Source organism: Martes martes (genome assembly GCF_963455335.1).
Source record: "Martes martes genome assembly, chromosome: 18".
NCBI classification, from domain to species: domain Eukaryota; kingdom Metazoa; phylum Chordata; class Mammalia; order Carnivora; family Mustelidae; genus Martes; species Martes martes.
In genome coordinates, this window is record NC_137906.1 from 29,455,776 (window position 1) to 29,478,714 (window position 22,939).

Below are 22,939 nucleotides of genomic sequence, written 5' to 3' on the forward strand. Positions count from 1 at the left end.
GGCCAGAAGCCTTTCAGGAGGTCCCTGAGAGGTTCCGACGCTCTGAGCGAGACCAGCTCGGTCAGCCACAGTGAAGACCTGGAGAAGGCGGAGCAGCTGAGCGGCGCAGCCGAGCCCGACGCCCCGGAGCCCGGCGGCCCCGAGCCCCCTCCCGGCACTCGCACCCCGCAGGACGCCGAGCAGACGGGTGCCCTCCGGAGCGGGGCCCAGCGCCCGGAAGATGACCGTCTGCAGGTAGAAGAACCGGAGAGCTTAAGATAAAAGTCGGTGTTTTGCTTGGAGACTGTAGTATCGTTTCAGGGAAGAAGTTATACTGACAATGTGAACCGTGCCACGTGCTAATGCGAGAGAAATGACTGTTGTTTGTGCGGAACTGGCATTTTTGCACACATCCGTGCCTGAAAGCCAGACTTTTTAGAAGGGCAGTTGATTGTCTCATTCCATGGGTCTGTGGAGCAGCTCCCGTCGTTTCTGTCTGCCCAGCTGTAGTTCGCACCGGTTTCCCCCGTTACATAAACACTTTGATTCACAAAGAACACTTAGAGCTCAAGTGCCCGCCCCTTGGAACACTCGCGCTCACCTTTCTAGACCCAAGTGTAAGACGCTGTATGCGGTTACGTGTAACTCTCCGTTGAGGCCGCTTTCGATAGAGCGCTCTGGACTCGCGCCGCCCGGGGAGACAGCGGCGGAGCGGGCGCTGGATTTGGTGGGGCTGCAGCGCACAGTGGGTGTGGATTCAGCTCGAAGGAGACAGGGATTCAGTGGGATGGTGAGCGAGCCCGAGCCCGGGCCTCCTGTGCCCGCTGCTGCTTCCCCGGGGGTGTGGGGGCCGGGAGCCCCCCCACCGCAGGTCTATTTCTCCCTTTATGTACTATTTGTAAACACATTAAAGGACTATCTATGAAGAGTAACTATAAAACTCTTGACCATATATATGTATATTTTTAAATATGGGTAAAGCTTTTAAATTGGCACACAGGTACAGGCTGTGCTCATTTCTACGTTTAATATCTGAAAACCTGATAGAGACGCTCCTCTTAACTAATGTGAACTAAGTTCCAATTCTAGAACAAGTAGATCTTTGAGCCGGTTGACATGGGAGCTTCTGTGGCTTCTCCCCACTAGCAACTCACCTCTTTGGGCCCAACTCAGAAACAAGAACCAGCAACATCCTTGCTTCGGCTGGTCAAGCCAGACCGCTGCGGAAATAACTAGAAGTAAGCCCTTAATTACCACCCGTTTCTACTTTTCCAGAATTACCGCGTCTCTTCGTTTATCCTAGGTAATGGCCTCCGTGCCTTTAGTCCAGCCAAGTCAAGCTATGGGCCGCCTCAAGGTAGTGGGGATTCACACTGGGTTTGTGGACTGTCCTGTTGGAAGCCTTAGTTACACCGTATTAAGCCTATAATTAGACTCTGATTGGATGTGATCTCTGACATTTGGCACTTGTCAACATGCAATTTTTTTTTTTTTTTGGTGCAGATGATTAAAGTCTTCCCTGTTTATTTGGTGCAATGAAGTATAGCAGATAAAATGGGGAAAGGGGAAATTATCACCTTTAACATGATTAATTTTTAAACGTTTTTATATATATTTGGAATTGTTAAATTGGTTTTGCTGAAACAGAATTTCACCCTTAAGACACTATTTGAATGTTGGTTTCAATAAAGGTTCTTGAAATTGTTACCAGTGAGTTCAGTTTCTACACAGTAATTGATCAGACTTCGTGCCTGCCTTTTCAGAAGCATAAAGGTCTCTACAGGTATGACTGGCATATATCACAGTTGGGGCATTTTAATGACCTTACACCTGACAGAACAGACTTCTCAGTGGCTTTGTGTAGCTCTCATTAAGTACAATCTCCTAGGAGATTATTTTGATTATACTGCACAGCAAACTGACCAGGTTCTGAACCTAGCATTCATCTAGAAGTGTGATACCAGCTTTGAAAATGATGCTTCTAAAACATTTTTGGGGCCAAAAAACCCCTCTGTGAGATGGATCAATTTTCAGAGAATTTTAGTGCATTTTAAATACTGTTTTTAAACAAACTTACCATTTTTCCTTTACTCCCTGACGTAGCAGAATGAGCAGCACTCACCGCGCATCTGAGACGGCTGCTTGTAGAGTCACGAGGCAGGCGGCTCCTCTGGTGCCCTTGTTAGCAAAAAGGAGAGGCTGGAGGTCAGCTTCCGTGAAGCAGAAAGTAAACCCTGTAACAAATGCCTTTGCCAAAATAAGATTTTATTTTGAAAGTCATTTGAAGGACAGTAAGGAGGGAGATCTGGGACTCGGCAGAGGGAGACTCTGATGCACGTTCTTTGCAGGCCCCACGGTGGTCCAGCAGGCCAGCAAGTTGCTTTCTTTGGTGATCCCGTGTTCAGCTTCCGGGAGAAGAGATCTTTTCCCACAAGCCACCTTCATTCTTTTTGTAGAGCAGAGCCTTGTTTCCAGGAAACAGTGCGCTGGTGGGAGATGGGTGTTTTTTTAAAAACATCAAGGTAGACCTAATATGTTCCACAAAGTGGGGCGGCTCAGCCAGAGGCGAAGTGGAAAGGTTCTGGAAAGATAAGATTCTGTGTATGAGAGAGAGGAACAAACCTGGCTGTTACCTTTCCTGATAGAGCCGTCACAGTACCTCCATGTTCTTAAACCCGGACCTGGACATTCAGGTCACCCAGCATCCAGCCACTGCAGAGTCACCAGACGGGAGGGCCCCGTGCTAATGGGGAAAGGAGGTTGGCGGCATACTCCTCCCAACCCATGCCGATGCCCGGCCGGGACCTGACTTCCCCGCTGATCTAGAAGTTCAACGGGGTCTGCCGACGGCACCCTAGAAATAACTACTGCCCACTGAGAGCCGAGCAGCTCTGCTCTAAGCACCTTTTTTTTCCTTACAGATGAAGAAAACGGCGTGCAGAGATTTAAGATTTACCCAACCCGTGAATGTTCACCTCTAGTATTTGCTTGTCGTCTTGCTGCAGCCAGAAGTCCACGTGCGGGAAGGGCACCCAGGAGTACGGTCCCAGACGCAGCTGTTCGGTCTCTGCGTCGTAGATACTAATCATCTAAAATGACCATTTCGAGGGCAGAACGTGAGGCGTGCTCCCCGCTTCTCAGAGCCCGCCAGTAAAGCCAGCCCAGGGTAGGCCCGCAGCCCCGCATTTACCCAGAGGACAAGCTTCTCGAGAATGTCTCACAGAAGCTGCTCCGGCACCGGGTGACAAGCAGGATCTCCTTCAATCCCGACAACAGTCCTCTAGGAAGACCGTGTTTTTCCCACCTGGGGTGAAAACCTGAGGCCCAGAGGGACAGACACTTGGCCCGCGGCGGCACACGGCACTGCGGGGAGCAGCTGCAGACCCGGGCACGCAGAAGCAGGTAGCGCAGGCCGCCCGCCACCCGATCCGATCGAAGGCAGCGAGAGAGCACCGCGTGCCGGTGCGCATCTGCCGGCCGTCGGGTCCTGAACGCCCCAGCTGCCGGGGTGGGGCCTCTAACCGGCAGCTGTCGGGCTTGGGCTCTGAGACTGGACTGGGTGCCGGTGTTAGCGGAGCCCAGGCCATTGTGCCGCCAGAGAGAGCGCATGAGTCATCTCCCAGCTGCGCGCGGGCTGGCCAGAGTGCGCTCTGAACCCACACGCGTCCCGGGAGGACGTCCACATCTGGTCAGCGCGCACGTCCCTTCGCGGGCTGCGACTGCGCCGGCTGGTCTCACCCCGGGAAGGGGCCAGAGAACCCTTCAGGCATTTTGAAATGACATGTAAGGCTCGGGTGGTTCTTTTTCCTTCAAAATTAAGGTATTGGTATTAAAAAGCACCCCTGGATGGGGCGCCTGGGTGGCTCAGTGGGTTAAAGCCTCTGCCTTCGGCTCGGGTCATGATCCCAGGGTCCTGGGATCGAGCCCCGCGTCGGGCTCTCTGCTCAGCAGGGAGCCTGCTTCTCCCTCTCTCTGCCTGTCTTTCTGCCTACTTGTGATCTGTGTCTGTCAAATAAATAAATACAATCTTTAAAAAAAAAACAAAATAAAATAAAATGCAATTGTTTCCTATTTTAAAAAAAAAAAAAAAAAAAAAGCACCCCTGGTGATCAGACTTGTGGAAAGTGAGCTGACGATTCTCGTGGGCGAATCCACCTGCTGCAGCAGACCGCCCTCCAAGGACGTGGTCCACACGTGTGTGGGCTGCCGAGGTGCAGAGGCAGAGACCTCTCCCCGCTGCCTGGCTCTCCTTTCCTCGTGAGTTGTGTGTAGGCAGAGGTTGCACCAGGAAAAAGGGGTTCGTTCTCTCTGCGCTGGATGCTGGGCGCGCACGTTACCTCCCTCTACCCCTTCGAGGCCGAGTGCCTACAGCCTAAAACCATTCCTTACCCTTCCATGTTGTGTGTGGAGGGGAGAGGGGTGACCCCTGATCATTTTGTAGCTTTAAAGAAACTCCTATACAGTGTTCACTTCCAAGGTCTATAAAACTTGAGGCTTTGGAGCGCGATGCCCTTTTTCCCCCAAACCCCTAACACAAAGATGATTTCACACTCACTGGTCCTCCTGTTAAAGCCCGGGCAGCCCGCAGCGCCTCCTCTGGACCCCGGTCTGGGAAGGATGCTCGGTAAATCTCCGCGGTCTTAATGTTGACAGCTGCGGGGGACGAACGACATTTTCTTTGACTTAAGACGCAAATGGAAAGTTCGCGTGATCTTACATTTCTACCACATGTAACAAAGTGCGGAGTCTCCCCGAGAGAGAGGAGAGTCCTCTTGTTCCATTTCCACTGTGAGGAGTCTCCTGCACCCCCCTCCGTGGAGAGGGACACCGCGGCCTTCGAGCCGAGCCCACCGCGCACCGCTGGGGCCTGGGCCAGCCAAGGGGAGACTCTGCTCCCAGCCCAGGGTGGCTGCACAGCGCCCCCAGCGGCCTGCCATTCCTCCCGGCGGGCACGTGGCCGACCCCCCTGCTTGGCCTGGGGCACGAGTGTGGCCTGGGATCATGGCCAGATCCGGTGTTTGTGTTCTGGCTTCTCTGGAGCCGGGAGAGCTTTACACCTTCCTTAGGAGGAACTTTGTTCACAACCAGACCTCACGAGGTTGCTTATGGGTAAGGAGATGCAAAGGCCCCAGCTGCTTGGAGCCCCATTACCATTGCCACCGGGTCTGCCTCCCACCGGCTCCCTTGTTTGTCTTTCATGGCCTCAGGGTGTGGACGTTCTCGGTTTCGTAGACAGAGGTCAGAGAAGGCACGCTCCTTGCCCGGGACCCCCCCCCCCATTGGGCCCACAGAGGAGCCAGGACAGGAACCTAAACAGTGCCCCAGCAGGCTCACCACGTGGTCCCGTCAGCATGGGACTGGCCTCTGACCCTCGGTGAAACATGCTACTTACCGATGCCATATATGATTGGAAAGTGGTTTTCATTTTCTTCCCGGTCATTTAATTCTAACAACAACAAAAAAAGTTCAAGATTTAATGTCTAAGAAATACCCAACAGTTGCTTTCATGTTCCATAATCAAAGCCAAGAAGGAGCCCACACCACAGAAAGGGGGAAAAAAGCAGAACATGCAAGGGACTGTTTTCCTGTGTCCCTGCCAAGTTCCTGAGCCGTGGGGCTGGGGTCCGCAAGCCCCGTGCCGAGCTGGATCCTCCCGGCCCCCCACACCCGCAGCCCTCCGCCCGCACGTGGCGGCTGCTCCTCCCTCCCAGGAGCTGGGGAAGCCTCGGAAAAGCCCGAGGAAGGAGAGGGGGTGGCACTGAAGGTGGGGGTCAGGGCAAGGAGGGTCAGTGTCAGGAGGCCGCGCTGGGGGTGGTCGTGGCCACAGAGGACACCAGTGGGGCACGCGTCAGCCAAGCGCCGCCGGACTGTCTCCCATGACCAAGGTGTCTGTCTTCAGGGGGAGGGCACCAGTCTTGGGGAGGACGACAGAACTCACCTGTCACACATAACGTCACTAAGTGAATGTCCTCCTCTTGTCTGTCAAATTCACCTACAACGAGAGTTCTCAGTTAGCAGCACACACGCTGAGCGAGGTGGGACAGGGCCGGGGGGACAGCAGCCACCGAGCCATGCCTGTCCAACCTTCCGCCACAACCAGGCCCGTCTGCAGAGGCCAGATTCCCGCGGACTGACGCCATGGCACCCCGCCTGCCTCGGGCCCAAAGGAAACCAACCGGGCCGTCCCCTCCTCTCTCCCCGGTGAGGGCAGTGGGGGGACCACTCACTTGTAAGCTCTTTACTATTAAGTAAATTCTGTCCTGATCAACGGTCATAAAAAGGTCTATCACTGTAAAAAATAAATAAAAGGAAAATACAGGCGAGTGTAAGGAGTACGTGGGTTATGAACGGCCACAATCCCAGCGCGTGCATTTCCTTACCGCCTGTGCCCTGCGGAGCCCACACCAGGGGGTGAGGGTCTGGGAGCAATTTTGTGTCCCAACCACATGCATCTGCCTTCCAAGTAATCCTAAGTCTTGCTTAGTGGCTCCTTAACTATTTACTCGTGGACGTTTAACTGCTTCCTAACGTAAAGAATGTTCTTACCGCCCATCTTCAGGCCTAAAGCTCTATGCACAACACAGATGATTTTCTTAGAGTCCCAGGTGGGAATTACTGGGTCCAAGGATGTGAAACCTTCGGACTGAAGCCCCGGGGCCAGGTCGCTTCACCCACAGCTTGAAGCAGCATCTAGTCCCCTGCATGGGAGCACGGGGACAGAGCGGGGCTTTTTTCATGTGACTTAAGTAGGACTACAGTGGCATCGTTGGTTTTAATATTCTGCAGATTAAGACAGACATTCCTGCCCAGAGCGGGGTTCTGTCTTCACACAGTTCAGTGCCGACTATTTTGCACGGTGCCGACCGCTGGTGCCCGGGAAATCTCGGCCCCGGCCCCTCTGCCCCTGAAAACTTAGCTCTGTTCTGCACGAGTCCCGGCAGGGCCATGCCCGGGGCTCCAAGCTGCGGGGACCCCCAGAGGTGTGGCACAAATGAGGACTTTACCCAAGCTACAGTGGGTGCAGACTTTGATCAGAGTTGGGGAGAAAGCAGGGCACTTACTAAGAAGCTGATGAGTAAGTTTTTGTGACAACTGCCTATCGTCACTGAAGCCTCCCACGAGGTGCACCTCCAGCCTGGCAAAGAGACGGGACGGTGGTCAGAGGACCGCACGACAGCCACGGGGACCCTGGGTGTGCTTGGGATCTCAGCTCTCCGCGTCCACGAAGCCTCGCTCTACAGCAGTGCTTCCTCCGGGCCGCGTCCGGGCCGTGGCGCAGGGAGGACACGTCTGGGCGGCACTGGGGGAAACGGGTGTGGCTGCCAGGGCTGCGCAGGCCTCTGGGGACCCCGCCCAGGGGCCCTGATGGCCGAGGGGAGCTGCGTCTGCATACGAGATGCCCCGTTCTGCAGGGACAAGACTGCCTCACACTTTCACCCACCCAGCGCCGGGTGCTTCCAGAAACCTCTTAACGCATCTCAGCCTGAGAGGGTGCGGGGCTAGGGAGGGGAGGCGGCGGCCGCTGCGGGGACTGGGGGGGCCCCCTCGCCGCACAATGTCCTGTCCACCTCACCCAGAAGGAAGGAGTATCACTTCCATTTCCAGAAGGAAACAGGGTCTGTTCCTAAAGCCACATGTACCCAGTACACCAGCTTTTCCAAGCTGGGGACACCGTGCCCCTCCCTTGGGGTGACCCTCCCTAGGACGGTTCCCGCACACACAAGCACGGCAGAGCCCCGAGAAGCCCCGTGGCTGGAAACGCCCAGCTCCCCTGCTGGACCCTGTGTTCCCTGCCCTCGTCTGCTGATCTGTCCGCAGCCTGGGACAGCGAGGGACAGCGCTTTCCAGGACCAACAAAACCTTCCTGAGGAAGGAACCTGAGCTGGCCACGTCGCCAGCACGAGGACAAGCATCGGGCGGCCCCAACAAACATGAGCCAGCGAGAGGAGCAGTGATGGCCACGGGGCTGGCCCGGGGACTCCGGGTTTGCTTGCCCGGGTACCCTGCCGCACCCCTGCCAGCGCGCCCACGTTGGTTCCAGAACTGCACCAGGATGCCTCCCGCCGGCGGGGCCCGGGGAAATCAGGCACTGCCCGCACGGCTCACCGGCCCCTGAAGCCGGCCCAGCCTGGCTGCCACAAAGGAAACTCAGGCTGAGCTTCCCTGCCTGGGCGGCCTCCAGCCCTTCCCAGCGCGCACCATCCCGGGGCTTCCCGCGGCCCCCCTGCCTTAGCACGTGAGCGCCCCGGGGCAGCTTCTGTCTCCCGTGGTTGCGGCTGCGGCCTGGGGACCTGGAACGGGGTCTGGCTGGGAGGAAGTCCCCGCCAAGTGGCTGCCGGGAGAGCGAACGAACAAACGAACGAATGAATGAATGAATGAATGAACCCAGGGAGACGGCATCTGGGGTCTAATGGAGCGACGTCCGACAGGTGAACATCTAAAAGCACACGAGTGAGGAGACGGCTGGAGGTTCCAAGTCAGACCTTCGGGACCGTCAGCCTGTACCCATCACCCCACAACCACCGACGAGGGCCCGGAGCTGTGCCAGCTGTGCTCACCTGGAGCAAGCCGGCCGTGGCCGTGGCCGTGGCCGTGACCTCCCGCGCGGCCGCCTCGGCCGGCCCCTCCACACCACTGCGCACAGTTCCGGACGGCGCGGGACAGAGGGGCGTGGAGCTCACCTTCCACACTGGGCGTGGTTGGAGAAGGACTTTATGGAGCTCATGATCAAGGGGACCTCTGCTCTGGTGTCGGTTCCATCGCAGTGGGTCAAGCAGGTGGCCCCGTTACCTGGAGAGAAGGGAGGAATGACTCGGGTTATTCCCACTGAGAACCCGGGACGCACGGCACACCCGCTCCGGTCTCTCCGGACCGCATCCCTCCGGGTAGCCTGGACGGAGGAGCGACAGAAGCACCTGTGCTGCCCGCCGAGCCTCCTGACCGGGGCCCCGGGAGACGCCGTGCAGACTCAAGAGAAGGGGAGCGGGGCCGGGCTTCGGAGGGGACCCCGGGACACTCGGGCACAGGCTCTGATGGCCCCACGCGGGCGGCCGCTTTCAGCAACGGTTCCCTTCGCGTCTCTCGCCCTACCTGTGTGCCTCAGGACCACAATGTGACAAGTGGTGGCATCATCAGAACCCAGAATGGAGATAGAGCCTGTTTGAGAAAGAAAGAAAATAAAATATCCAGTAGCCTTGGGGGGTAACGCCCAATTCACTGCTTCCTAACCTACCATCCTTTGGGGAGGTCACTGCCAGCTCTCTTTGCTGAACATACAGAAGGCCCTGGGGTCCCACTTGTTGAACAGACTGACCTCTGAGAAGTCTGGCTCTTTCCTGTTTAATTAAGAAAAAAAAAAATAAAATAAAATCGTGATGGCAATTAGTAGGGCTGAGTACCCAGCGAGGGCTGGCAGGGCTCGGCGCGTGAGCACTGCGCGGCGGACGGGCTGGGCTCACAGGGCAGTGGCAGCTGTTGCAGGGGACGAGGCGGAGGAACAGTGCGGTTCTGGGCTTTGATGAACCTACAATACGAGACCTAACTCGGAAGCAAGAGACTCTGCCCAGCTCTGCCGCTGGGCAGGGAATCGGGGTGTCCGGGCAAGCGCCCCGGCCGGCTCTGCAGCCACAGCCCTTGTGGGAGGGAGGCTAGGACTGTCCCCGTCCCCAGTCTGGCCCTCCCACTGTGGGACCCCCGCACTGAGTATGCACCCCAAACACGCACCTCCCCACGCGGTTCACGACAGCCGGACGGCCAGCAACGCCGGGGACTACAGAGGAAGGTGGCTCGGCGATGTACATGGACAAGAGGAGAAGGTGTCAAAAAAAACCACAAAACCCCAAAACGTAAAAGCTCTTAAGTGTGCCGGTTCTATGGCAGGGCTCAGGGGCCACCAGACACGGGAAGCTCAGTTCTGCAGATGCTCTCGGGTGGGGTCCCTACCGACACAGAAAACTGGAAATGAGTGGCCAGAAGTAAGCCACCCCATGGAAAGGCCGGGGTACCATCAGGTGTCAGGACTTCCTCTCCTCGAACATGAGCCTGAATTCTTCCACGGACCCGTGTGTGCGAGTGCAGGATCCTGGACCACGTGCCTGGAGGGAACCTATCCCCCAGGATGGCAGTTACACTGGAGTTAGGGTTTCAAAACTCTTATTAGAGTTTTGAAGCCTAAAAAAACATTTAAAAAAATAGTAATTAGGGGCACCGGGGGGCTCAGTCGTTAAGCATCTGCCTTTGGCTCAGGTCATGATCTCAGGGTCCTGGGATCGAGCCCCAGGTCGGGCTCCCTGCTCAGTGGGAAGCCTGCTTCTCCCTCTCCCACTCCCCCTGCTTGTGCTCCTTCTCTGTCTCTCTCTGTAAAATGAATAAAATCTTTTTTAAAAAAAGTAAGAAAAAAAAAACACCCACAGGCGTTCAATTCTTTAATGAAAACTGAAGTTCTTCAAAGACATCAGGTGGATATACAACTGCGATCATTATAGGATACACGGGCTGTGTCCTTACTTCCTTCTTACTCGCAACAAGCAAGAGAGAGAACAAATTCCCATCGCAGCGGGCAGACAGGGGTGCGTGCAGCGTGGGGCCTGGAGCAGAGCCTTCGGGTCCTACACGCCTGTCTCCTGGCTGGGGCTTACTCGGGCTGGTGCTTGCAGACTTCGTAAAACACAAGATGTAAAAACAAATTAACTCACTAACTAACCACGATCAGCTTGATTAGTTACACCTTGTTCTCTCTTTGCAAACTTGCATTAAGTGGAAGCAAGGCAGCCGTGAGCATGACAGCGGCTCCTCCGTGGAACCAACCAGAAGGAGCCCAGAACCTGCCATGTCAGTTGGGCCGAGAGGGACCGGCGGGGCTCGCCGTCCTGACACCCAGGGCGCCTTCTCACCTTCAGGGAGAGTAAGAGCCGGGAGGGCGCAGCGTCTCCTCTCCGTTAGTCCTTGCACACATACCCCTGGCTTTATTCTTTCGGGGCTGGGGGAAGGAGGGTGAAGACCACTTTCACGAGGGGTCCCCGCCCGAAAGCAAAGTCGAGACCAGAAATCCCATCGTCCCAGCCCCCCACCTCTCCCCCCGAGGCTCCTCTTTCCCCGACAGACAGGAGCATAAACTAATTATCAGAAGAGATGATGCCAAGGCCCCTGGGAGGCTCAGTCATTAAGCCTCTGCCTTCGGCTCAGGTCTCTATCCCAGAGTCCTGGGATCGAGTCCCGCATCGGGCTCCTTTCTTAGCAGGGAGCCCTCTCCCTCTGCCTGGCCACCACCCTGCCTACTTGTCTCTCTCTTTGTGTCAAATAAATAAAATCCTTAAAAAGAAAAAAAAAAAAAGACGAAGAGATGATGCCACAAAGCGAAAAGAACATGTTGTTTTGGTTTCCCAATTTTAAGAAATAAAAAAAAGTTTAGCCACACGTCCCCGCTGTGGAAAAACACCGAGAGCTCCTCGGTGAACTCCCATCCCGTCCCGAAATAAAGGAGCCCCATCCTCTTGACCTCTGACGTTCTCTGGACCCTCAGAGGCCCTACGGAGCCCCCGGTGCGGCAGCCTCTCCTTTCCCAACGCCTCTGCCTTCGCGCCGCTCGCTGGAGCCAGGGCTCAGCAAACTTTTCTCGGAAAAGGGCCCCAGAGGAACTCTTTTGGGCTCTGCCGGTGCGGTCTCGTCCTGCAAGCCCCAGGCTCTGCCGTGCAGCCTGAGAGCGGCAGAGACAACACGTCAACAACCGGGCAGGCGCCGTGAGCCCAGAAGACCCTGCGGACGGACGACGCCGCAGTCTGAATGACCATTTCACATGTCACCAAGTACACCTCGATTTCCACCCCCGGCCCCACCCCCAATTTAAAACTGTAAAAGCCACTCGTGGCTCACGGGCTGTGCAGAGACAGCATCGGGCTGGGGGCTGCAGTTTGCTGACCCCGGTCCTGGCCAGTCACAGAACGACCAAGTGGCCCCTTCCCCCTACTCCTGGAGTCTGTCCATTCTTCCTGCAAATTCTCCTGCCCTGGGGAAAAGGGGATGATGCCGTCTGCTCCTTAGTCTGTCTGAGGATTAACTAGGGGGCTGTCCCCATGCCCGCCTGTTTCCCTGACCCCGAGGTCCCCCTCACCACCCACACTACCCTCCCCGATGGCTGCCAGTGGCCCTGCGTCAGTTCTAAACGTGGCTCTGTCACACCCCTTTTCTGCGTGGAAACCCTTCGAGTCCCCCAATTTCACAGGTGGGAATCATTACAGGGGCTGATGAAGACTGAGCTCTGTGAATGTTGGTAACGCAGGAGATCTAGAAACATCCTGTGTGCATAGAGGCAGGAACTAAGCTAAGGTGCGTTCATGTCCTGGAATCCTATGGCACCACACTTAGCAAGGTGCTGGGGGGACTGGGTAAAAGAGCAAAGGCTCGAAGAGAGCACCGCCCGAAGGAATGTTCTGGGGTGCGGACCATGACCTAGACCCGCCCTGCCTCACAGAGTAGCCACCAGCCACACCCCGCTGTCGAGCTCCTGAAACATGGCCAGTGTGACTGAGGAACTGAGCTTTCCATTGTCTTACACGGTAATGGCATGTAAGTAGCCCCAAGTAGGGGGGAGAGTCGGGGTCCACACTGAGCAGAGCCGCGTTAGAGCCAAAGGCAGGCCACCAGGGTCCCCACGCCGGCTTCGCCTCTTTAGGACTCGGGACTCTGGGCAACTCACTCCACCTGTCTGTGCCTCCAAGGGCTCATCTCTCAAATGGGCTCATCTCTAACACAGGCCTAGTGACAGCACCCGCTTCCGCAGGTGGGGCCCAGTCCCTGGCATTCCAGGAACGGGAGAGGCAGCTGCTCTGTGCCGGGCCTGGCTAGGGACGGGCTTCTAACTGCCACCACAGCACAGGCCACATCATTCCGTGAAAAAGACACATCACCGACCAGAATATGTAGTTTGCGCTCACTTTCAGACGTACATTCTCGTATATAAAGAAAACCCTCTGTCGAGACGGGTACCAAAACGTCCGGAGTGGTTGTGGTCCTCTTGACATTTACATGTTAGTTCTTCCAAAGGGGAGAGGCTACTTGTTACAGAAAACCTAACGAAAGCTTTCAGCTCCCCGCACTGCGTATTCTTTGAAAGATCCACCGAAACCCCTCTGACCCGAGGCCGCCCACCTCCCTGGGTCTCTATCTTCTACTCTCTCCGCTCACACCCTCTGCCCAGGCCAATCCACCGGCCCTCGGGGCGCTTCCCTTCCTGCCCACGCAGCTCAGCTAGACTTGCCCAGCTAGAATGCCCTCACCCTCCTCCCCCTGCTCCGATCTCTCCCCTGCGTCCATCCTTCTTCCCTAAGACTGCTGAAAAGGCCGGTGAGCACCCCCAGTTTCCTGGAATGCACGCTGCCCTCCCCCCCCCCGCCCCGCCCCTACACAGGCCGGCCGACTCCCCACCGAGCCTGCTGCTTCGGACTCTCATCTTTCTGACCTTTTATCACAGAAATTCTCAGAGAAACATAAAAATAGTGTCACCTCAATTCTGCAGGCAGCTGAAAGATTTTCCCCTTGATGAGTCCTACTCTGACTTCATTAGTTAGCGAGGTAAGAGTGATGCAGCCCCAGGAAAACGCTCAGCACAGGGCCCAGTGTCCGCTCGGTCCCCGGCAGGTGCTGGCTAACATCACAGCTGTTTTCGTGACCTGCAGGCTGGGAATCACGGAGTTTCCCCTTTCTCCTGCAACTCCCCATCCTTCAGGTCGTTCTCAGGGGTCCCTCTGTTCATTCATGGACATAACAAGTATTTACAAAGTGCAGATTCGTCACCAGAGACTGCCCTAGGCTCGGAGGACACAGAGCAGTAACAGACACACACCGCTCAGGAAGCCGACGATCGGAGGGGGCAGGGGAGGGGGCAGGGGAGGGGGTGGGGCAGGTCAAGGGAGAGGTCGACACAAGTATGCAGACAAAATAACTCCAAAGTGTGCAGCGGAGAACAGGAAACCCCAAGACGACCTTCTGGGAGCCCCCGGGCTATGTCAAGCTCCCGGGCCTCACCTCTCAGAGGGAAAACGGGCATTCTTCCTGGGCGGCACTTAGCAGCCCAGGGCGTCTGAGCCCTTCTGTGATTACAGACCAGCCCCTGTAACGCGGCGGTGAAGCATTCGGCCCTGATTGTAGGACACACGCGCACACGGTGCCCAACCGACATCAGAAGCTCAGGACGAAGTGACTCCAGTCCACGAACGGACGGATTCCCCCTCAGCCGGATCTGGACCCGGTTCTTTTTTACATTAAGAACCCCTTTCTCTGCCTAAGCGTGGACTGAGGGTTCAGAGAGAACTATTTGAGGACAAAAGCAGGAAGACGAAACAAAACCTAACCCTTCCATCAGGGCGTGGTCCTCAACAAGGCTCAGCTGGGGGAAAAGCAGGGCCCTTTCTTCTGGCTAAAAATACCCGGGGGCCCTGAGCCTCGGGGTTGGGGGTGGGGGGGGCGAAGCCCGGGGGAGCGGCCCGATCGATGGCCCTGGCCGCAGCCCCGCCGGGAGGAGCCGCTCCCCGCGGGGCGCGGTCCCCCGCGACTGCCGGCGCGCAGGGGCGCTGCCCGGTTGGCCTCAACCGGCCAAGCCCGGCTGGGGGTGGGGACCGGCCTGCCCCGGGTCGGGGAGTCCCCGGGCGCCCTCCGACCGGCATGCTGTGCGACCTCGGGCAAGTCGCCTAACCTCTCTGGGCCGCCGGCCCCTCGCCCGGCCTCGGCGGACGCCCTCGAGCGTCCCAGGGAGGGGAAAGCCGCACGGACGCCCCGAGCCAGGGCAGAGAGTCGCTGCCGGCGGCCGGGGCTCCCGACGTGCCGCCGGCCGCCCCGCTGCGCCAAGTTTAAACTCTGCCTCCGGGAGCGCGGTTGGAGGCGGTGGGGCGAGGAGGGTCGGGCCCGCCCGCCAGGGTCCCTCGGGCCCGCCTCGAAGCCCCCCTCCCCCCGGCGCGGGCCCCGCTCACCTCCAGAGGCGGGTGGGCTCGCACGAGGTCCCCGGCGGACTGCGGCAGCCGCACTCGCCGCCCTTCGACGAGCAGCGGCATCGCGGAGGCGGCCGCCCCGGCAGGCCCAGGGAGGCGGCGGCCTCCCCAGCCCCGGGCCGCCCGCGGCCCCCGCCCCCGGGCCGCCCCGCCGCGCCCCGCCCCGCCCCCCGCGGGCGCCGCCGGGAACTGGAGTCCCACGGGGCAGGGGGCGGTGCATCCCGGAGCGGCTGGGGAAACCGAGGGCGGGGCCGCACTGCCCTGTGGGAGATGTAGTCCAAACGGGAGGGGGGGCGGCCCGCGACCAGCCCCCTCCGCAGGGGGCGCTGGGAAATGTAGTCCCGAAAGCGTGGACGTCCAGGAAAGGCGGAGCCTCAGCTCCTGGTGCCTTGCTTGGCTCGGTTCGCGGGTCAGCCAGCCTGGCCAGAGTGTGGGTTCCGGGATCTGACCGTCTCGAGTCAAGACCACGGCTCTACTACTTCTTGTCGTGACCTTGAGCAGGTTATCTGATCTGAGTTGCGGAAGCTGCTGTGCTCCTCCACAGGATTGTGTTCAATCAACAATAAACGTTGAACTGCGAAAATAGAGCCGAAACTTGGCTAGCCCCACACATTCAGAAACCCTCAGTAACACTTGCTGCTTGGTGTCCAGGAGGCACGCACTGATGGGCTCAGAACCCTGGGAATGAAGATCAACAAGATACCGTCCAGTCCCTACTGAGGACAGGTATCTGGGTGCGAAGCCTCTCACCTAGGGGCTCTCTGTTAGGAAATTCGGAAATACTCCTTAAACAGACCCAACTCCACATCGCGGTAACCAGAAGGCAACTTTACGAAACTGGTGATGAGATGAAAAGCCACCTCACAGAGCAAACACTGCTGGAATGGCATTTGAATTCCACTGCCTTAGTTTTTCAAAGCTCCCAGGGGGATTCTAGGACCAAAACTAAGAACCAATGCCTGGCAGGTGGCAAACACTGGCCGCTCCTCTCCAGGTGAGACCTCTTCAGCTGGTACCAAGGAGGCAACCGGTGTGGATGGAATGAATGTTACCCTTGCTTCGGAAAGACCCTGCCATGAAAGTACTTCCTGCTTAACTACCTTCTCACCAGGCAGCTCAACCGCTACTGCCGTTCCATGCATTTTCACTGAATCCTCACAACCCTATGGTCGGTAATAGTTACGTCCACCTTACAGCTCCAAGTGGAGCTCAGACTTGTTCAAGGTCACACAGCTGGCTAGAGAAACGCCGATTGTGTTATCCGTGACACCTGAGAAGTCCCTGGCCCTTTCACACTTGTACTAATTCACCACTTCTCATTGAGGAAGAGCCGACCACAGCAGACAGACAACAGGATAGACCATGGAACTCCGACCCCGAATGAAGGCCTACTTTTCAATAAGAGGAATAGAAAATCCTTTTTCTAGAATTCCCAAGGAAATTTCCCCATTTCTCCCCCCGTAGATGTTCCTTTAAAGCATGTGCGTTTTTCAAATAAGTGTTTGTTTTGCTGGAACCCGTTCAGGCCTGGGGGGGGGGGGGCGGCTCTAGCGGCTGGGCGTGCTCACAGAGTCCCTGACACGTTGGTTGCTCCTGGAAGTCACTCTCCTCCCCAGCATGTACTTTGTCTCCCAGCACCCGCAGCCGCTATGGCGCGACTTCTGCCTCTGATGGAGCAAGGGCTCAGCTGCAGTTTCTCACGGAGCTTTAACAGAGACCAGTAAAAAGCACAGAAACCACGACACCAGTGTTAGAAGCCTCTTTATTGAGGTACCTCCCTTGAATCCTTTACTGGTGTAAGAACCAAAGGTCCAGATTAACCATGCCATTGTTTTATTTCCACAATATTTTTTCCCTCCAACTCCTCTGAAATCAAACAGATTTATTTATAAAGATAGCCTTAACTACATTAAAACTTCTCAACCCACAAAGGCCCACTTACCGTTACCTTATAGGGACACATTTTCATGTACTCATTTACCCAGGGTACAAAAACCCCACCATTTTGCCAGCAGTTAAAGGAACAGAGAACCCAAAGGTTCTCGAATCACTTTCTACCAAGTCACCCAAAGAAAATCTGCAATATCCAAAACTTTTTAAACCCATAAAAATTTGTTTTCCAAAAACATATTTACTCTACATTGCCATCAATATAATTATACAAGAGCATACAAAGCCCTAGGAAAGAGAAAGTATTTCATTACAAAATATTTGTGATCAAGAAAATATCGCTTGCCTTTAAATAATAGGAAAAGTGGCAGAAAAATAAATATGTTTAGAGATGTCCATTTTCACAAGTAACAAAAAAGTTCACAAATAAGGAATGAAGCTAAAATATGCATTGGCTACAAAATGAATCTAGCAAGGTTTGCACACGTGTCATAAAGTGAGGTTGTTTGGACTCCTCTCTCTCAGTGTTTAGTTATAAAAGTACAAAAAGAGCCTCCCCAGAGGAAGATCTCACCAAGCTGAAATCCACGATCCGAACAGCCAGGAGACAGAAGCTGGAGCTGTGACCTTGGTCTGTTGTTGCTAGCGATTCCACCAGATGACCCAAGGCCCCCTTCCCCGCCCCGTTAGCACAGAGAAATTCTCAAAATGACCAACTGATTCTAGTTTAAAAAAAAAAAAAAAAAATCCAAGTAACATTGCACTACAAATGAGTACTTTCCGTTCTAATAGCTCCTGAGAACCCCAGGGTAAAATGTCAGGTGCTGTGTTTTATAAAAGTCCAACCCCACTCACCATGCATGGGAATTCCATTTACCCCAAACTCTGTGTTTCTTTTAAATCCATTTTGAAACTCACAAGCATACCATTTGTCCGCGTCTGTTTCCCTAAATCCTCCATCTCCTCTCTCTAGGATTTCATTGGTCTCCAAAGCCCCTGGGGATCTTCCCTGCCAGCTCCAGCCTCCAGCATCAGGGACCAGCTCTGGCCACCTCCGCGCCTTCCTCCCGTTCCCCCCTCCACCCCACTGAAATCCCAACACGCAGATCCAGTTCCTGCTGAGGGGCAACAATGTGTCCAAAGTAAATCATTTTAAAGACACTGAATAGCGTCTACATAGAGCATTTTTTCACTGAAAAGAAATCAGATCAACACAGTCTTGTGACTACGGCTCAGACAAAACCTGTATGAAAAATGCAATTGGTTAAAACAGGCTACTGCCAGTATTAGAAATTTCACAATGATGTCCGAAAGCTGTAACAGAAATAAAATATACATTAAACAGCCAAGTCTTCAACATTTATCATCAACTCCATTCTAAAATATTGCACATGATATCCAGTCTTTTTCTTGTCTGGAGGGGAGTAAAAAAGAAAAAAACCCACGTCCATTCAGACAGCAGAGTAGGTCTACTTTGCAAGTAAGATGCCTGAGGCATGTCCTCACTTCCGAACAGGGTGAGCCCTGGTACTGAAGGGCATGGTAGGGAGGAATGCCCGTCTCAATCACAAATCCTTGCGATCACAGGGGACTGGTCTGGCAGGTATAACACGGGAGGGGAGCCCACACTGCTCGAGGGACTTCGGAAATGCGCGTCAAAGGAGCCTGGAGTGATCCCAACTTCACCTTTCAAAAAATCATCATCCTCGTCTTCTACCACCTCCTGTATAAAGAACAGAGGTTGTCAGTAGGAACATCAGGGCGGTGTGAAATTTCAAGAGTTCCTCTCAGGAACGTGCCACTTCTGGAAAGAGGAAAGTAAAGAAACGTATCTTAATTCTGGAAGCTTCCCCTGACACGCACTTTTTCATTACCAACCACCCACACAACTGTCCGTCACATGTCGTAACTGTGATTTAGGTCTGATTTTTTTGGAACAGATTTTAAGCTCATAGAGGGCAGGTGGCACATGTCTTTCTTGCTCAGCGTCCTCACCCTTGTACCTAACACAGTGTGAATGAGTGAAGGAACGATCCCCCCACCCCCAACCCAAGCTAAATACAAAGAAAAAAAGAGTTTCCAACGACTACTTACGAAAAACGAGACCTAAATAAATTTGAGATTGTGACTTGGTGGTGGTGGTCCCACGAAGATGGGGATTTGCTGAGCTGATTAACCTTCACTTCCCAAAGTTCACTTACCAAGTGTCTAGTTTAAACATTCATCAAAAAACCAAAAAATTCTTTTCGTAAGCAGAATATAAGCTGAGTTTGGATTTTTGCAAAGGCGGCATGAATAAAATGTGTTTTTTAAGTGTGACATTGCTGTTTACTTGACTGTGGTCTGTAACCGCGCTGGAGCTTCCCAGGGTGCTGAGTCACAAATTTACCTGTTTAATGGGTTTCTTCAACTCCTGAAGCTCTTCTGCACTCAGGTCTTCCCATATCTGATAAATAGGATCGATGAATTTCTTCGACCTGTGGACAGAGGTCAATTTCAAAATCACGTTCAACGCCACACTAAAGGTCAGATTTGTCTGGCTCTTTTCTCACAGGATCCACTACCCAAAATAAGAACTATGGCTCAAATAACTGTCGTGCCAAAAAATACTGGATGTCAGTACCGTACATAATGGGGCTCCTAGTCTGTAAAGCTTCATCTACTCAGAAGGCGTATTCAGCTACTGTTTCTCATCTTTTTATTTTTTTTTCTTTTTTCCATGTTTTTATTTTCAAGTGAAATTATTTCTCAACTCTGCCAGGACTGACAATGAGTTAGAATATGTCCAAATGAAAACAAAATTATATTTCTCTGTAATTTCATTTTTTTATATTCCTATGGTAAATCTATTGAAGATTAGTCTGGGAAAAAAGACCAATGTGGTGGCTTCAGTCAACCATGACTCGGAAGACCAGACAATCCTAAATGTGGTGTTGCTAGTGAGAAACTGCACAGCACGCAGAAGTCGTGCTTCCTTATACAAATGCCAAGTTCAAGACTGGCCTGGCGGTTTCTCACCATCACCCACCCAGATAAACTACACGGCTGCCGTTCATCCTTGGCAACAGCGGGGAACGTGCTCTCTAGAGGAAGGAACAAGTCGCTTGGCAGAAAATTCTGAGCCACGAAAGGCAGTGCCCTCCCCACCCAGGCACCTCTATGCCCAGTCCCTTTCCGGTTGAAACCAACTGGTTTACAGATAAACAAAAGATAAATGAGAAACCTCTGGTGTCAATCCGGGGTTCTTCCTGAACTATAGGTCTGCACAGCCCTCAGCCTCTAAAAGGCCTTCTCTGCCTTGGGGACCCGAAACATGTGAAGGGGACCCTGAGCCACTGATAAACAGTGGGAACGCCACTTACGACAAAGAAACCCCCAGCCTGCGAAAAGCAAATACACGTCCCATATACAGTCCCCTCACCCCCCGGCCGGTCGCAGGCTAAGAGTCCCACCTCTTAAGCACACAAGGATCGAAGGGGAAGAAGGTGTCAAGCGGGTTTGTGCAGGTCTGCACCGAGTCCCCGCCCGCCGTGTTTCGAATGACCGGCAGCATCTGGCGATTGTTCCTCTCGATGATGGTGTAGCAGAAGACCAGCTGGTACTTACTGCAGAACAGAGCCGAGACACGGACAGAGTTAACCTCGCGGGTAAGTCTGCATGGAGGTGCCTGTCTGTGTGACAACCAGGCTGACCACAAAGATGCTGTCACACAGAACATGTGCAAGAAAAAAAATCACATAAAAAAGGAAGCGATGCTTTTAGGGTGCAGCTTATAGGCCTGCTGCATACACACCTGCTGAGGAGCAGGAAGGTGTGGCCATCACTTTACACCATAAGCGGGCTTAGGATACGTACAACTCACTAAAAATCGTGTTTGAGGGAGGACTCTTATGGTTTGCAAGATGCTGTAAACTGTCTGCAATTGCAGACGTCTGCAATCTGTAAGAGAATGAGGAGGCTGGCGGAAAGGCGGTGCTCCGAGGACAGTGGTCGCTGAGGGAGAGACCTCACCACTGAGGTGAGGGCTCCACCGGACACGCCTGTAATGAGGCCCCTAAGCTGCCGCCCCCAATTCTGAAAAAGTAATGGTCTAAATCCCAACAAACAATTGATTAAAAACAAATGGACAGAACAAGACTCAGCAGATCAAATCAAAGGCAAGCGTATGGGTCCACAGGAATCCCCATCCCATTAGGGAAGCAAAAGCAGCAGCTACAGGACGCCGCATCAGTTTGACACAGACCTCCGGGCCCAGCTCTTGCTCTCGGCCTCACTCCAGACCCCAGACCCGCAGCCTCTCGCACAGCCTGCTCCCCGCCATGAACATTCTAGGGGCTCCTGCCTCTGCTGCTCTTCGTCGGCCGCCTCCTATCTCCCACAATGTGCTGGGACCTTTCACACCGCCCCCCGCCGTGCTCCTCCTTGTCGTCTACTCCTTTCCTTGATTCTGTTATCATTTCTGAGATCTCAGGAGACAGAACACCTTGAACTACAAGCCCAGCAGAAGAAAAATAAGATTACTGAATAAGAGCAGCAGGTGGTCTAAGGGACTAAGGGATGAAGAATTATCTTCGTCTTCTAACAGAACAGACCCTTACATGTTGAAGATTTTAAGCTATGATCCTACCCTGAACACCTGGATCAAGGGCTCGAAGTCCCCAACTCACTGGGTACACAAAGCAGAATCACCCGGGGAATAACGCTAGACCGCCTGTGTTCGCACGCCGGCTCGGCCACCGGGGAGCCCCTTCTTACAGGTCAGCCCGTCTCCCCAGGGCGCCACCGTCCCGGTCTGAATCAGGACTTACCACTACAACCCGGACTGGGAGGACGCAGGGAGTCCTGCGTGACGCGCCTCCAGGTGCGCGGGGACCCAGCCCCGGCCGCACACGGCCTGACGGGACAGCGGCTCGCCAGCCCGGCTCCGGCCACTGCGGCGCACCCTTCCCGCGGCCGGTCTCTGTGTATGACTCTGAGAAACACCTTTGGTCTGCACCTCTCCGCTTCCTGGTTGCCTTACTCATTTCAAAGCGCTGAGACCCCCGCTGAATTATCATCTCTGAACACAAAGCACTAGCAACTTCCGGTAGTATCAAAGCATAAAAACAAAAGCTTAACGGCAATGCTTCCTAAAACGATGGGGTTACAGGTTTTTATGTGTTCTATAGTGACTAATTTTACTAATTTCACAGAAATGTAGTGGAACTGTACAATACTGATACTAACACAAACTTATTTTTAAATAATTTCCACCCATAAAGTGTAAGTAACTTACCTCGTGATGGCAGCAAAAAAGTTCACTACTGAAGGCAGACAAATCTTCAGGGGATTTAGCTGACTCATCACTATACGTTCAAAATTTAGACTTTGAAGGTATCTCAAACCTTTGATTAAAAAACAACACATTTGTTAAAATGTACAAACTTAACAGTCGAAATACCTTGCAGCAGCACGGAGTACTTCACACACCAAAAATATTTCTCACAAAGTCACTTACAGAAATGGTTCAAGTAAGTGAGAGCCACGCAGTCACACACGCAGAGCCCGGAGGAGGTCGCCAGGCCGAACCACACCCACTTGTGACTAAGTCAACTTTTCCAAAGAAAACTGTATTCGTTCAAAGACCCGGAGGTAAGTGCACATCCCTAGTGGGCTATAAACTTCCATAGACTTCTATGGGCTATAAAATTCTTGGAATTCAGGTATTTGTAAACTTAGGATATTCTGAGTTTGTAGAGGAAAAAAAAACCCATGTGATTTGATCTCAGTTAATCATGAAGTCAGTACAGAGCTAAGGCAACAAGTGTGGTCTCTACTCCCGAGAGGTAATGACTATGACCTGGTGTTCCTCCTTCCCGACTTCGTCAGACAGACACATATGCCAATTTGACGAGAGTAAGCAAACAGCAGGACCTGCTGCACACCTGAAATTACCGGTGAAGCTGAGCAAGTTATTCGTGTGTGTGATAGCTGTTTTTATGCTTACAAGGAAACTACGGAGGTAGAAGTAAAAGTTAGACACCCCTCTCCTAGAACAGATAAACAGAATTCTCTCCTCTATTAGTAAAAGACACCTCGCAAGCAAACCA

At 54.0% G+C, this 22,939-nt stretch overlaps 3 protein-coding genes across 7 annotated transcripts in view; 1 reads left to right on the plus strand and 2 right to left on the minus strand.

Annotated features, from left to right (window-relative positions):
- Positions 1-4,010, plus strand: part of PDXDC1 (pyridoxal dependent decarboxylase domain containing 1) — a 54,252-nt gene extending 50,242 nt beyond the window's left edge. For 3 of the 4 annotated variants that reach the window (XM_080830258.1, XM_080830261.1, XM_080830260.1), the window contains 2 exons: positions 2-234; positions 2,901-4,010. In XM_080830258.1, the coding sequence (XP_080686384.1) occupies positions 2-234; positions 2,901-2,960 (293 nt within the window). In that variant the 3' untranslated portion in view covers positions 2,961-4,010. Of the gene's footprint in view, position 1; positions 1,687-2,900 lie in introns of those variants that run through there. The other variant, XM_080830259.1, reaches the window with a different exon arrangement.
- On the minus strand, positions 2,228-15,088 carry NTAN1 (N-terminal asparagine amidase). 2 transcript variants are annotated; one of them, XM_080830262.1, is made up of 10 exons: positions 14,943-15,088; positions 9,212-9,314; positions 9,070-9,135; positions 8,661-8,769; positions 7,041-7,114; positions 5,918-5,971; positions 5,372-5,425; positions 4,535-4,632; positions 2,955-3,068; positions 2,228-2,560 (listed from the first exon to the last, which is right to left on the minus strand). In XM_080830262.1, the coding sequence occupies exons 1-10, from the start codon at positions 15,021-15,023 to the stop codon at positions 2,381-2,383; spliced, it is 933 nt and encodes a 310-aa protein (XP_080686388.1). In that variant the 5' UTR covers positions 15,024-15,088; the 3' UTR covers positions 2,228-2,380. The 2 variants fall into 2 exon arrangements, with proteins under 2 accessions (XP_080686388.1, XP_080686389.1); XM_080830263.1 differs by lacking the exon at positions 9,212-9,314.
- A 1,615-nt stretch (positions 15,089-16,703) lies between these two features.
- Positions 16,704-22,939, minus strand: part of RRN3 (RRN3 homolog, RNA polymerase I transcription factor) — a 29,382-nt gene continuing 23,146 nt past the window's right edge. The window contains exons 15-18 of the mRNA XM_080830615.1: positions 22,126-22,234; positions 20,303-20,455; positions 19,240-19,327; positions 16,704-18,573 (exon numbers count right to left, since the gene is read on the minus strand). Of these exons, the coding sequence (XP_080686741.1) occupies positions 18,412-18,573; positions 19,240-19,327; positions 20,303-20,455; positions 22,126-22,234 (512 nt within the window). The 3' untranslated portion in view covers positions 16,704-18,411. The remainder of the gene's footprint in view (positions 18,574-19,239; positions 19,328-20,302; positions 20,456-22,125; positions 22,235-22,939) is intronic.

Coding starts and splice junctions, on each gene's coding strand:
- NTAN1 (XM_080830262.1), bottom strand. CDS start 15,023: ATGCCGCTGCTCGTCGAAGGGCGGCGAGTGCGGCTGCCGCAGTCCGCC. Junction 5,972..7,040: donor ACTTACTCATCAGCTTCTTA/GTAAGTGCCCTG, acceptor CTCTCGTTGTAG/GTGAATTTGACAGACAAGAG. Junction 4,633..5,371: donor TCCAATCATATATGGCATCG/GTAAGTAGCATG, acceptor CGTCCCCCGCAG/CTGTCAACATTAAGACCGCG.